Genomic DNA, 15,317 nt, shown 5'->3' with positions numbered 1-15,317 from the left:
AATAAGCTGATTTTTGGCCCAGATGACCTAACTTGCTGAACATCCTAATGAATTAAAAGCTTGATGAAAAAGAAAAGGGAGTGTTATGTTGGAGTGTATTTTTTCACAACCTGGCAACCCAGAAATTGTTCTTGAACCATCGTTAAAGACATTAACTCAGTAAAGGCTGACTGTGACCCGACATTAATGGATCCAACTAATGATTTGTTTCATTATCACTGAATCAACCGGTGTTTTTAACCAACGCTCCAAACTGCAAAAATATTGAATGGAAGAAAGGAAAAAACACACTTGAGAGCCTCAAACAGAAAAACACTTGAGTTCGATTGAAAAACGACTTAAAGGATCGAGTCATTATTAATTCGCTGTATTTGCGTCTCGTATCTTTTGGTCGGTGTAGTAGCAGTAGTCCTTAATCACGTCATTCATGAGCGCAAAGCTCCACCTTTGGGATAAAACAGAGGCGGCATCTGTGCGCTGCTGCCTGCAGGGACAGACAGGACGGGCTGCGGGACTGAGCGCTGTTGCTGCGGGCTTTTCCTTCCCCCTTTATTTTTCCTCTATAATTTTTGACTTCTCTCTGTGGCCGATGACGAGCTTTGCTGTCGCTTTTGTTAGTATGAGCCCCCGATGAGTGTGGAGAGGACAGGATGTCCGCCAGCGGCGCCTACTCGCTGAAACCCAGCGCCTTCATCCCGGTGTGCACCGCTGCCTGCCTCCTGGTCGGCTCTACCTCCCTGTTCTTCGTCTTCACGTAAGCGCAAATGAAAAGTTGATGATGTGCATTGATGGTTTGCCCCACGGACAACCCATACCCATCTATGTGTTTCATCCAGACACCCACCACTCTTCATCCCTTCTTTCAAATCTGTATCTTTTACATGTGAAACTAAATTTTGAGACTAAAAAACAAAAAATCCATTCACGCGTTCTCCACTAATCACAGTTTTCATTCAAGAACTCTATTCTCTTTTTGGATTTTTAGTTGATCTCCTAAAGTCACTTTAGTAAGTTGCTGAAACTGTTGGAAAAAAAATCAATTTCTTCTTCTTCACTGACCTGGTTGGCTCAGTGTGGCTTCCTCTGGGTGCCTGCCCAGCGCACCCAGAGGACTCAGAATAAACACAGTTTAGGGGATAAGCCACCTACAATCAGCACGCATCGATATGTCGCTTTAGCCCATGGGTGTTATAAAATGAGGAGGAGGAAATTAAATACACACTCTGGAAAAAGCTTGTAAATCTGGTTTGTGTCAAGGTTTAAGGTGTAAATCGACCAATGTCAGATATTAACACATCATTTCAATATGAAGATATCCCACAGTGACTTACAGGATGAAGTCTCCCACCTCATCAGCTCTATTCCCATCCACTGACCCTTGACCTCCATAGCCATGGCTGTCCTAGTTTCTCCTATATTCTCCAGAAGTGCACTGTTTCCACTGGAATCTGACACCAGATTGAGAGTATGGGATTAGGATCCACGATGCCATGTGATCCCCCATCTGGGAAAAATGGAGTCTGGAGTCTTTGAGTTTCCTATGAGCAGAGATTTACTAACCTTTTTGGATTTTTCCTGTAAAACACACGTCCATTTTATACCTTTAGTTTGTATGGTTTTACCAAATCTTGTTAGAAAGCAATAGTATAACTTCACATTTAGTGAAAAAAGCCTATGTATTATACAAATTAAGGTTCAGGATTAGGCTTTAAATTTGGAATCCTATAATTTATCTGAAGCACTAGAATGCAGAAATATTTGTCAGGGGACGTTTGGGACTTGTAAGCCAAAAAAGGATGAGAGACCCTGATGAACTCAGTTTATACTGTGTGAGAGAAAAAAAAAATCAATAGCCGGCTGACATGATAGATTGAAAAGAGATCACTTAATTGGGACTACGATGCTAAACCAGCAAAACCAGGACACTGCAAATGAACGAACAAGTGATGAATCTGTGTCTCATGGGATGAGGGTTGCATTTGATATGACCTTACAACCTGGAAATGTTTTTTTAATTAACACAGCCCAGTAGAACAGAGCTCTACATTTTCTGACCTCGTGGCTTCAAATGCACCTGGACTACTGTGCATTGATCTTTAGATAAAATAATTGAAAACCTCACCGCCTAACTCTCCAGCACTTTTTTGCTCTGATTGCTAAAGCTGTCCTGTGAGTCTTTTTAACACCATCACACCACCTCTTCAAGTCTGTTCAACAGACTTAAATGCCATTTATGTTATTTTTTTGTTTAATATCCTGCATATCTGCCAAGTCAGCAGCTGCAGCTGGAGTAACTGCCTTCCTCCAGAAGCAGAGACGGACAGGTGCCATGCTCTGTTCAGCCCTGCCTTGGTAACAGTGAGTCAAAAGGACATCACTTGTCATCTGTCATAACATCACCCTGGACTGGTTCCTCTGAATCATGGGAACATGTTCTACTTAGTGAATGCCAACCAGTCAGGTCCTGGATCCTCACGTTATAAATAGTCTCCTGCATGACCCCAGAGCTGGTAAATGTTTGAAGTCTTGTTACTGCACATATATGAAGTCATAGCCACTTTGCAGTTATCAGTGTGTGTGCGTTAATAGTGGAAGCATGCATGCTTCCATTTCTGTTTTGACTGTAGGTTTGGTAGAGACCGAGAGTGACCTTAGAAATCAGAGGCTCTCTGGACTTCCTTAGCCTAATAAAATTCATCACCGGTTACCGGTTTCCTGCGTTTGTTCCTCTCACTGTGAACTCTGTTTGGACCAGTGCTTAAGGGTTGGTGCATTGTTAAACTCAGGCAGGTCACCTACGCCCAGCAAAGATCACAGGCATCAGAAAGACGTTGAAAAATGGCGCTTAATAATTGAGTCATGTTTCATAATAGTGCAGCAAATCTGGGTTATTTGAGTAAACAGTGTGTTCAGAATTGAATGAAATGTACTGAAAATACTATTATACTTTTGCAGATGAAATAATATGTGTTGTAGTAGAGGCATTGAAGGCAGTAGATCTGAGAAAACTGTGTTATAAATACAAAAATATAGCAATATTTTCAAAGTCGTATTTTTAATATACACATTATACATATTCCTGTGCATTTGCTGCACTTTCTTAAAGAGTAAAAAGATTTTTTAAGATTTTCCCACAGCTACACTGTGTGCATTTGTCTTCGTTAGATGCTTCACCGTGAGGGAGGATGGAAGGTGGATGACAGAAGCCACAGATCATGTGAAACAGGTTGAACCCACGGATGTTTGTTGTACAATCTGCGACTTGTTCACTAGCGTTTATCTTTCTAGAAAATGTGTGACAGATTACACGACAGTTATGTCATTTCTGTTAACTGTCACAGTATTTCACAAAAGCAGGCCTGGATGCCAGAAGTAGTGATCGCTGCTTGACGGACTGCGCGGTGTCTGCTGTGCCACTGACCCACTACGGGGATGAGGGCAGTGTGCAGATTGCAGAGCAGCTTACTGTTCTGTGTGATTTAATACAGCTCTGCCCAGACTGTTTCATTAGGTGGGGCTTGTGTTGCCACGCTGCAGTGTAATGAACTGCCTCTCCTTGTGGTCCAGATGGTCTCAGTCTAGTGATGGAGGCTCAACATCCATCCATCCATCCATCCATCCATCCATCCATCCATCCATCCATCCATCTATCTATCTATCTATCTATCTATCTATCTATCTATCTATCTATCTATCTATCTATCTATCTATCTATCTATCTATCTATCCATCCATCCATCCATCCATCCATCCATCCATCCATCCATCCATCCATCCATCCATCCATCCATCATCCATCCATCCATCCATCCATCCATCATCTATCTATCTATCTATCTATCTATCTATCTATCTATCTATCTATCCATCCATCCATCCATCCATCCATCCATCCATCCATCCATCCATCCATCCATCTATCCATCCATCCATCCATCCATCCATCCATCCATCCATCCATCATCTATCTATCCATCTATCCATCCATCCATCCATCTATCATGATACCATCATGAATTACACAGCTTAATGTAAGTGATCAATGGCTGCAGTTTAAGCACATGTCTAACATGACTATATTTAGTAAGGAGAACTTCCTGAACAGCAGCCTTGGGTTGGGATTATATTTATACGCTTTAATCTTTTTGTCACATATTCACTGCTTCTTGTAAATTATGCTAAATTTCTGTTCAAATCTACAAAGAGGTTAACGTCTTGTTTCATGTTTTTTTTTTTAATCTACTGAACCAAATGAGTAAAAGTTGTGACCTCATTTGTTATAAGAGGGAGCCTTGTGCAGTTATAGACTACCAGTGGTGAATGAAATGGATTTATCTCTGGCTGTGCAGTATATAGTAGTGTGCTGAGTGATATATAGTCAGCCTTGACTGCACGCTCAGTTTGTTTAGCGTCTAATGTGAAGAATCCACAATGCAGAAATGGTCTGTAATCCAGAGTTGATAATCCAGAGATTACTGGGTTTGCAGCTGGCATGGTATCAGCAGGCATTCCTCTTGGGGGGGTTGGACCCCTCCCCCACAGCCTGAAACCAGCCATGGGGTTTGGGGATTGGAGCTGCACTGGGATGAAGTGTATAAATGAGGTGGATGACTCTTCGTTTTGTTTTTTGATCACAGTTTCCTTGCCTTTGGAGTTTGGATACCAGAGCTAGTTGAACATTTTCCTGGTTTTCATGCATTGTTTTCATTCAACAGTCCTAAAACATGTATGTTATTAATTATCTCTTCCTTTGACACCTAGAACTGTAGCATAATTATTCAAACACAGATTTTCATACAATATAAATATGCTGTTAAATATTCAATCAGTCACTGTTAATATAATCCATACTTTTCCTCATGCACCACTGTAACCTGATTACACTGTCCCTCCCTCTAATCTCACTGAGGAGATTCAGTTCACACAGACATCAGTCAGAGATAAGTGACCATTCTCTAAGATTTTAGGGCACACGGCGGGATTACTGGTTCAAAACCTGACAGAGAAATCAGATCAATTTTGTGATAAAAAACAACAGGTTCATGGTTTAAATTACCACATTAGAATCAATTTATGAGATTAAAATCAATTTGACACCAATTCCACACATTTGAATTTCATCTTCTTGCTCATTGACTCATGCAACATTTGCTCTAGCTGGACAGTTTGATTATGGCTGTTTACATATTATGGCCTCATTATGCGAAAGTGCAAACTTTATTTAAACCTAGTATTTGATTGCACATGCATATATAAGCACCGTCTGCATTACTGCATTTTTCCTGAGATCATTGATGGGTTTATCTTCCAGCTGTAATAACATCCCATTTACATTACTGGTCCATAACATTACTGCTAATGTTATGTGTTTGTCTTCACAAAGAAATGTTAATAGATTTTAAAAAATCTATGCAAGGTGAAGTTTTGCAAGGATGTCCAGATTTAGTGTTTTTGTATTATATTTACTGTTTTTTTGTATTTTGTATGACTTTTATTTGACAAACATGAACTTTGATTAAATGATTAATCCAAGAAAATATTACACATTTTAATGTATAATAGTAATAATCATTAGTTGCAGTCCTTTAAGAGTGCAGACCTGCTTCAGTGTGTTACACAGGCATAGTAAATGTCTTGCCACTATGCAGAAACATCTCTGCCAGGAGAGACCTTGTCATTTAATCCTTGTTGGCACAGGCGAACACACACTAATACATGCTTATCTTTCACTGTAAACAATTACTTTGGGGATCCAGTGCTTTCAGTAGAATAAATGGGATGAAGATTATCCCTTAAAGTCTGTGTTGTAGCCCTGATTTGTGTTAACCTCAACCTCTAAGGGATGGATATGCAGAACCTCAGACTCAGACCCAGGAACAATGTCAAATCCTTGATTTACAGCATGAATTCTGCTTTGAATGAAAACTCATCCACAAGTGCAGGAAAGATTCTTTCTTATTTGTTTGAATCTTCTGTGTATGTGTACACTCAGATGCCCGTGGCTGGCTGTGACCATCTGCCCAGCTGTGCCACCATGCTGTGCCATCCTCTTCCTTTTTGTCCTGGCCAACTTCACCATGGCAACTTTTATGGATGCTGGTGTGCTTCCAGTGGGTTAGTAATCATAACTGGTGTTGTGCTTACAGTAGGAGAAACAACTTTCTTTTATTTGTGGAAGTGTAATTTTGCAATTTCACATACTGTTTTCCAGCTAATGAGGATGAGGATAAGGATGATGAGTTCCGCGCTCCGCTGTACAAGAACGTGGATGTGAAGGGCGTCCAGGTGCGGATGAAGTGGTGCGCTTCGTGTCATTTCTACAGACCTCCACGCTGCTCGCACTGCAGCGTCTGTGATCACTGTGTGGAGGTTAGTGCGTGGATGGATTCAAACAAGTCTGGAGAAAGGACATAGCGCTGATAGTTCATTGTTTTTGTAAGGGGGAGAGCGAAGACACACATGGGGAATTTCAATGGCAGAAATGAGTGGTAAGAGTGAGAAAATAAAATGTGCACACATTAAAGAGGAAAGAGAACAGTCTGAGTGTTGCAGTCTATGCAAGGAAAGTCAGTAGAGGGGGATTTCTGCAGTGAATAACAGACAGAGTGTGATAGAAAGAGAGAGAGAGATCTCATTAATCAGGTTAATCCTTTTCTCAGATCCCTGATAGTTTCTGTAGAAATGTTTTTTTTTTGTTTTTTTTTAAAAAAACAGTTCAGCCTGTATTTATTTAGAAAGCAGTGTGGATATTTCGTGAGTTCCTGAGCCACCACTGAATGTGTTATATGTTTTTTTCTTTTTCCACACTCTCCCCCCAGGACTTTGACCATCACTGTCCCTGGGTGAACAATTGCATTGGCAGGCGCAACTACCGCTACTTCTTTTTCTTTCTGTTGTCACTGACAATTCACATGATCGGCGTCTTCACCTTCGGCCTCATATACATTCTGCACCACATGGATGAATTATGGAAGCTGCACTGCACTGTCACGTATCCTTATACTCTACACACTCATCAGATATGTGTGTGTGTCTGTCGTTCTGTAGGTGTATGTGTTGTCTAATTGAGAGTAATACAAAGCAATTATCCTTATCAACATGTCCAGATTGGTAGTGATCAGCGTGTCTGGGCTGTTTCTTATGCCGGTCCTTGGTCTCACTGGATTCCACCTGTACCTGGTGTCCAGAGGGCGCACCACAAATGAACAGGTGAGTTTGAGTTCCAAAATATCACCCATTAGTTAGAAGCTGTGAAATTCTTTAATAGTAAAGACAATCTTAAGGACTTTACGTTGGTGGCATTTCAATGTACTATCTAGCATAAGTTCATATCTCAGGCAAGATGTAATTGTACAGAACAATATAATAATACCATATTAACTAGTGCATAATTCTTACTGATTTCTCAGGTTACTGGGAAGTTTCAAGGTGGAGTAAATCCCTTCACACGAGGTTGTTGTAACAACCTGGAGTACCTAGTTTGTAGTCCCATCTCTCCAAAGTAAGAGACATTTTTTTATTTTATTTTTAGCAGTTCAGGAATCTGTGTAGCTCATTGGCTGACTCTTCTGTCTCTGTCTGTCCTGTGACTCCAGGTACACAACAAGGCCCTGTAAGAAAGCAGTGCTCCATATTCAGCCTCCATTCCTGAGACCAGAAATAGACAGGCACATACCAGTGAAAGTCAGGGACAATGGGATCCAGAGTCAGGATCTCCAAAATAAAGTATGAACTAATAACATTCCTAATTCAAAACACCCAGTTCAATATTTTCTCACACATCATCTATAGATTCTGGCCTCATTTTTCTAGGGATATGATTGAACCTTCCATGTTTCTCTTTTTTTTCTCTCTTGCCAGCAAACCTCTGCTGGAGCTGTCAAGCTGTCAGACATCAAACAAGTGAAAACTCCACCACCACTGCCACCAAAACCAGACCGTGGTCTCCTGAAAAGTCACATTACATCCATGGATGGTATGTATAGAACAACACAGATATACATTATGCTGAGTGCACTGCAATTTACTGTGAGTCTGTCTCACTTGCACTGCTCTGTAAATATGAAAGAAATCCTCACCACATGCACTCCTCACTCCTGTTTGATTAATGTTTGCTAAAAACTACACATTCATTTAGCCTGTTAAAATATATATTTGTGACCTGCTTTTTAAAGAAGTACATCTTCACTAGGAACTACTAGGCTTTAGGCTCAGAGCCACATCAGGGAAGCTGGTCAAGAGATTTGTTGATAACAAGAAAATCATAGATTATTTTCAGCCTTTTATTATAAATTGCTCCTTCATCCATTGCTGGGCTATTTTTATGGATTTTCTCTCTGCTTTTTGATGCCTATGATTAACTTTAATGTGACTTCTTTTTCAGAGATGGGATATCATACAAAATCCATTATTCCTGTGTCCATTCCGACTGTGCCACAGCTCCGACCAGTCCTGGAGGCCATATCCAGAGGATCTTCACCAATTCCCCCAGAGCAGGTGTATTTCAGTTTATTATTAATTTGTTAGATTGAAGGAGTGTGGGTCTTAATATGCAAGTTCTGGTTTTCATCTATGTCTGACAGACATTGCTGTTTATTGTGCTGTTTAGTTGCTGAAGACGTCAGAGCAGCAAGGAAACAACAAAGGTCTTGACGTCCACTCAGTGTCCAAAGAAAGTCCCATGAGAAGCAACCAGCAGGGTGGCCTGCCTGTCCATCCTCCCCTCCAGACCAACACCACAATCAGCTCACTGCAGCTCAACTCTCTAACACTCAGTTCCCGCTCTCTCACCCTCAAACACAGCAATCGTCACGGCAGCAAATCCCAGCTGCCTGCCATGTACGCCGAAGGCTTGGGATCCAATCCCCCGCCTGGCATCATTTCCTCATCCAACCTGTTGGCCAATCACAGCAGCAGCAGCTTCTCCTATGATAGCCTTATAAACCCTGCAGACCCTCAGTTCCTGGCTCAGAGAGGGTCCCCTCCAGTCAGCTACCAGCCTCACTTTATGGCCCTGGGCACAGATGGGACTGTGGTGCAGCGCCCCCCTCCTCACACCTACAGTCCTGTGTTTATGGGCATCACCAGACAGTCTCCTCAACCTCGAGAAACCTCACCCTCTTTGCAGGGTCTTACTTCAAGAGATCCCTCACCCTCCTTTCAAGGTTTCATTCAAAGAGAACCTTCTCCTAGTTTTCAAGGGCTAATGTCAAGAGACCTTACATCCCAAAGTGTAACATCACGTGACCTTCCTCCTCCAGGGCTGGTCAGGCGAGATTTGACTTGTCAAGGTCTTCGTGATAGCCTTCGTGATCTTGGTCCACAGGGGCTGACACCTCAGAAATCTGCTGCTGCACGCTACGACAACTTTACAAAAACCATCATGACATCTATCCATGAGAGACGGGAGATGGAGGAGAGGGAGAGGATGTTACGTCTCCAAGCCAGATCCCAGGCACTCTACGGTCCAGATGTGGGGATCTATGACATCCCCAGCAGGCGGAGTCTGCCACCTGACAACATCCGACCTCCAGGCTCCCGTGGACCAACTCCACCAGCCTACGGCTCCAGGGAGTTTCTGATGAGTACAGGCATCCTTGGTTATGGCATGAGGACATCACCTCTCTCCAGCTCCTCCACGTCGTCTCTGACTCGAGGCCCAAAAACCTCCAGCTCTCCTCTGCAGAGCAGCAGCAATAGCAGCCTGCAAAGCAAGGGCAGGCCTTCCTCTCCTGCTTACTGCCTACCAGACAGACAGACTCAACCGCTGCCTTCCTCTACATCCACCCTTCCTCATTTGCCCTCTTCCTCCTCCACCTCCTCTGCCCCCTACTATGCCTCCTATACAACTGCAAAACAGTCCTCACTTGCCTACGCCTATGAGGACAAGGACTCTACCACCTTGGGAGCCCTGAAATGAAAAACGATACTCCGTGTTTCTAATTGTGTGACTGAATCATCTATGCAGTGTTAGTCTCAGTCTTCACAGCTCTAAAATATGATGTAAATAAGAGGCCGCTTGGGACTATCCTGTGTGGGAGGGTGTGTGAGAAACAAATACTAAGGGAAGAATAAAATTAGAAATATTCTTGCAAAGTCATTTAAGTTTGACCAAATCTAAGAAATGGCAATTCTCAGGATAGCTGTGCCTCCTCTCCTTCTCAAACAAAGCAAGCTCTGTAAACTCAGTCAAAGCATCTGAAGAATACAGATTTGCATATTTGTTATGTGTTTTGATATTACTTTTGTGACACAATGTGATACCATATAATCTAATTTGTCTCCTGCTGCAAAAAATAAGCCCTTTAGTAGAATTTTGTAGTTGTTTATATCAATAAACATATTTTGTAATTTTCATTTCTGTTTTTATGCTATTTTTCAGTGTAAAGGGCTTTTCAGTGAAGGCCTATTTTAAAATATAAATGACATAAAAACTGAGACTGTCCATAAGGCTTTACATATTAACACATGCAGCTTTATGCAGCAAAAAGAAAACTGTGTTATCAATCTTGCCTCAAATTATTATTACTACAATTGCACTAGATTTATTTTCTAAATCATAGGATTGTTTGAGCTCATACCTCGACAGATGGCATTTTACAGAGAGAGAGAGAGAGAGAGCAAAATGTGTTCATTCATTTCCTTTCAAAGCGGCCACGGTGCATTAATGCATATATTTGTTTAGCAGCAATCATAGTATTACTTTTGTATTACCTCTAATGGGGGTTTACTGAAATGCAGCTGTCTGGTGGAATGACCTACAATGACAGTTTCTACATTGGATTTGTAAATAGCACCCTCTAGTGACCAGTTTCAGAAGGTGGTGTAATGTCAGTGAGGCAGTCTGATCCAGTAGATGATGCTATTGTGTTTAAAATGCTAGAAAACAGCATGTCGTTGGTGGCAGGTGCTAAGTAGTGGTAAAAGACCAGAAGATGCTCATTGTGCCTCTCAGCTCACATGGGCATAGGTTCATAGTGAGCTCTGTCACTCCAGCTATTTCAGCTATTAAGTCAATGCAATGAGATAAATCAAGATTTTTAAAAAAAAATTGCCTTCACATGGAAGAAATTTTACATGAGATTAAAAGCATCTGTGATTGGTGTTTTTTATTTTTCAGATTGGATTGGATTTCAGGATTATACATCCATCACAGTCTTTGTAATTTCTATTTACTCTGACTACCTAAAAATCATCCACTTTTGTCTAGGCAATAAATAACAAGAGTTGACACTGAGGTTGGAGCATTTGATGTGAGTTATTGTTGCACCCGACCTTATAGCAGGTGGAAGTGTAGATACGACAAAAGGAGAGCTTGAAAGGTCCTACTGATTTAAACTGTTGGCAGGAATTTACAACATACCTGAGTAACTGACAGGTTTCCTGCCAAACTGGTAAATTCATTGGGATGTAAAAATGGCTCACTCTTGCACAGGCTTAGTTAAAAAACCTGACAGCAACAAAAGCTCTGGAGCATGAACAAAAAGCCTCTCGGTTAGAGTGCCAGAGAGCAACAAGTAAAATGTAAACAACATTGTTCAGCTGTTCTTGCCAAACTGTCTAACTGGACTGCAGATTATTTGACAGTATTTTCACTAAAGACATTGTAACTATGGCAGAGAACAGTTTGGAGGAGAAAGGTGAGGACACCATTGGGACAGGTCATCTCTTCAGGAACCTGTGAACCAGAGTTCAACAAACATTTGAAATGATTTTACTTTTAATATATTACTTTCTTTTTACAGGGAAAAAGTACAACTAATGCTGCAAACCACAGCAATTACAGTCCAAGGTGCAGTTTGTTATGCTCGTCTTTATAGAAATACACACAGCTCAACAAAACTCAACAAACAAACTAGCGAGAAGCGTCTGAACATCTACGACTACATGTCTAATGCCTCTTCTCAAAACCGAGAGAACCCTTAGTGTACAACAACTAATGTAAGAGATGGGGGGAAAAATTACTGTTCTCTTTTAGGTCAAAACTATGGTCTTATTATGTTGGTTAAATTGCAGAATGCACTGTTTTCTCCAGACTAAAACAATTATGTTTATTTTGACCGACAATGACCAATAATAACCTTATCTGTGCTGCAGCGCAGCAGCTTGGGGGATGGCTGCCACTTAACATGTAGGCTACTATTTCTGTTCTAATTCACTTTATTAAAACAAAAATGTGGCTGAAAAGCTCAAATTTGAAAAACCCACATGTTTCAAATTTTTGTGTTTAAATTACAGAGACTTGAGCTGCTGCAGGAAGCAACAAAGGGGTAGTGGTGAATAATCACTAATCATAATCTATTTTGTTATATCAGTTCTATTCACAAAACAAACAATATATGAATTGAAAAAACAAACAATAAAAGTTGAGACTTTTCCATGGCTATTGTTTATTTTTTCTTTCTCTTTCTTTCTGTCCTCCCAGGCCATAGTGGGCGCTGTTTAAGGTGAACACAGAAACATATTTTACCTGCAGTTTTCAGAGCAGGTCTGACATGTTTTATTTTAAACGCTGTTAAACAGAGGCAAATGCAAGCAAATCTTACCAACTCTGGATTCACACACCAGGACAAAGAAGATGACACTAAAAAGAGGACTCTACCAACATCCAGAACCGGATAACTGCTGCAAAACAGCAGCTCAGGAGAGGACAAGTGCAAGCAAATAGTTCTGGTCCATTCTCTCTACATAAAGGTAGGATTTTTTTTTTTTTTTTTTAAACTCATTCTGTGTTTCATTGTGCTAAAACTTGATTTTATCTTGTCCTCCATTTATTAGAAATTACTGAGCTATTTCAGTCCAACACATTCAAACTTGTTGAAGCACTGCCATGGTTCTTGTTGCATCTAGAAACATGATGATATTATTATAAATAAATTAATAAAAAGAGCAAATAATTGTGAGACTTCATCAAAGGAACATGGACGATAGCCTTTTGACGTGAGCTGATTTCATTCTAATCCGTTCGGAAGTCACCAAATGTTTGATCATACTTCTTCAGATGGTGCAGACTGACCTACATTTGTGTCACTGACTCTCTCTGTAGCAGTGGGTGTATAACTCCCTTAGTCTCTTTCTCTCAGCTCATTGATATGCCTGATCATCAGAGGCATCGCTGAACTGCCTGATTGTCATTTTCAGCTGCAGTGCCACGGATGCATTTCATTTCCTCTCTGGGCCTCTGTTAGTGTGATTAAGCACTTGCTGCAGTAACACTTGACAAGGTGGAGTTGGATTAATAGCAACACAGGCTTGTTTCTCCCTCCAAGGGTTGGTTGGGGGGGGGGATTATTAAAATATTTACGTTATTTACTAAATCACAGAGAAGGGATGTGTTGTAGTGCTGCTTCAGGAAAAGTTGTCTTCCATAGAGGAGATCCTGACTGGCAGCTATTTCTGCTCGTACAGCTCATTGAAGGGGTACAGCAGTAAGTTGATTTGAAAGTCAGGACATCAGGTGTTGCTTTAACATTTATAGTCTGAGAGGAAACTCCTCAAACTGACAGGTTTCTTACCAGAAACTGCTGCGTTTACAAAAGTTTTCAGCTTCACTTTCTGCAAATAGAAGAATTTGTCTGCACTTTGAATCCTCTCAAAAACGTGACTATGAAAATGAAAGGTGACCTTTCTCTTTTGAAACCCATTTTATGACCTTTTCTGGTATTTCCAGTGTTATTAGGCACTCTCTGTGGCAACGCCAGCTGAAACACGAGCGACATTCAACACACTTGAGGGCACCAATTTCCTTTTTTTTTTTTTTTTTTTTTTTTCTGTAAACACTTCATAGACGTTTTGTCCATTAAATTGAATTAACCTCAGCTACACATGTCAGGCTGAACAGAGCAGAGGTGGCCAGTGTGGGGGTTTAATTAGGACTAAAATCTGCACTGACTGTGCTGCTGTGTGGCAGAGTCCACAGGAAAAGGATGTAAAATGGGCCGCTGAGCACCAAAGACTGTGTGGGCATTTCATTGCAGCTAATGCAGCAACATACACACTGTAATGTAATATGCCTTTTAGTCTGTGGGCGTTTTGTCGACAGCTACTGTATCTTACAATGTGCTGTGCACCCTCTGTTCATCTCAGTGTGTGCAGATAATGGGCAGCAATAATTACATTCATCTCTGTCACATTTACTAACCAGTTACTGTGGTGATGACAAGAGGTTTCATCATCTGTACTGCAGAAACAAAACAGCATTATTTACAAGTAAAGTAGAGGTTGTGTGGATGCAGAAACCTGTGTCTATTTTGGACTTTGAAATTAATCAATACCCTCAGGGAGACAGGATTTATTCATGCTACTTATGTGGAAATAATATTTTCATGCATATTTTAATCATTTCAGGGCAACAGAAGGAGAGAATAAATCACAGACTGTTTGAAAGCGACAAGGTTAAAACATCCATTTCTGGTACAGATTCTGGGTGGACACTGTATGAACAGGAAGTTTTTAAATAAATACAGAAAAAATGACTTAGTTGGAGCATTTTCACCCAAAACAGAAACTCAAAAACTACCCAGGAGAGTTGCTGCCTTGGGTCCCTTTAAGGCATTTCTGCTGTCTTTTTATTGAATTTGGCTCAGAGTGCTACGAAATATGGCTAGAGAAGAAAATATGAGGAGAGAGAGGGTGATAATAATCTACCATGGTCTTCGGCCCAGGATGTTACGGCCAAATTAATACAAAATGCACAGTACGCATCTGTGACCACACATTTTACAAAGAAAATCTTGTGTTTTATCTGTTTGTGCAGAATTAAATGGAGTTTTTCTCATAAATCCAGTGCACTGGTCAGTCTTTTGTACATGGCCACAGCTGAACAGAGAAGAGAATTATTTTCAACCTTGAATCCCTAGAAGGGTTTCATGCTTTTAGGCATTTACACCTCACTGCAATGCAAACATGATTTTAAAGGAATCATAGTGTATGATAAAAATGTTCTTATTGACACAGTGTGGTGCTAATAGAAATAAAAAACACACTTTAGCTCCATATTGAACTCAGTAATAATGAACTCAAAGCAACACAGACAACATCAATTTTCACTTTCCAAACACTGATACCACCAGGACAATTTAAAAAAATGCATGAAATTTCTATATATAGTTGTTTTAAAACAAAACAGAAACATGGGTGAGTGTTGTTAAAATACTGTGCAGGTTTAATGCGTTTACTCTCCGAGGTAAAGTAATTTATAGGCTCCAATGTGTCAAAGATTTGAAGTAAGTCTTTCAGGTTCTTTGTTATTGTGTGAGATGTGCTCCTGGCATGGTACTTTAATGCTTTAGAAAGTGAAGTAGTGTCACTGAATATAA

At 40.7% G+C, this 15,317-nt stretch overlaps 1 protein-coding gene across 2 annotated transcripts; it reads left to right on the top strand.

The window, feature by feature from the left end:
• Positions 1-512: 512 nt before the first annotated feature.
• On the top strand, positions 513-10,356 carry zdhhc8a (zDHHC palmitoyltransferase 8a). 2 transcript variants are annotated; one of them, XM_026298301.1, is made up of 10 exons: positions 513-754; positions 5,993-6,114; positions 6,212-6,369; positions 6,819-6,991; positions 7,107-7,209; positions 7,410-7,501; positions 7,596-7,725; positions 7,861-7,975; positions 8,384-8,496; positions 8,609-10,356. In XM_026298301.1, exons 1-10 carry the CDS (start codon positions 651-653, stop codon positions 9,917-9,919), a joined length of 2,421 nt encoding a protein of 806 aa, XP_026154086.1. In that variant the 5' UTR covers positions 513-650; the 3' UTR covers positions 9,920-10,356. The 2 variants fall into 2 exon arrangements, with proteins under 2 accessions (XP_026154086.1, XP_026154087.1); XM_026298302.1 differs by lacking the exons at positions 7,410-7,501; positions 7,596-7,725.
• Positions 10,357-15,317: the final 4,961 nt, after the last annotated feature.

This window comes from Mastacembelus armatus, chromosome 12 (assembly GCF_900324485.2).
Source record: "Mastacembelus armatus chromosome 12, fMasArm1.2, whole genome shotgun sequence".
Classification (NCBI taxonomy): domain Eukaryota; kingdom Metazoa; phylum Chordata; class Actinopteri; order Synbranchiformes; family Mastacembelidae; genus Mastacembelus; species Mastacembelus armatus.
Note: the sequence above shows the minus strand (reverse complement) of the source record. Positions and strands in the feature narration are given on the sequence as shown.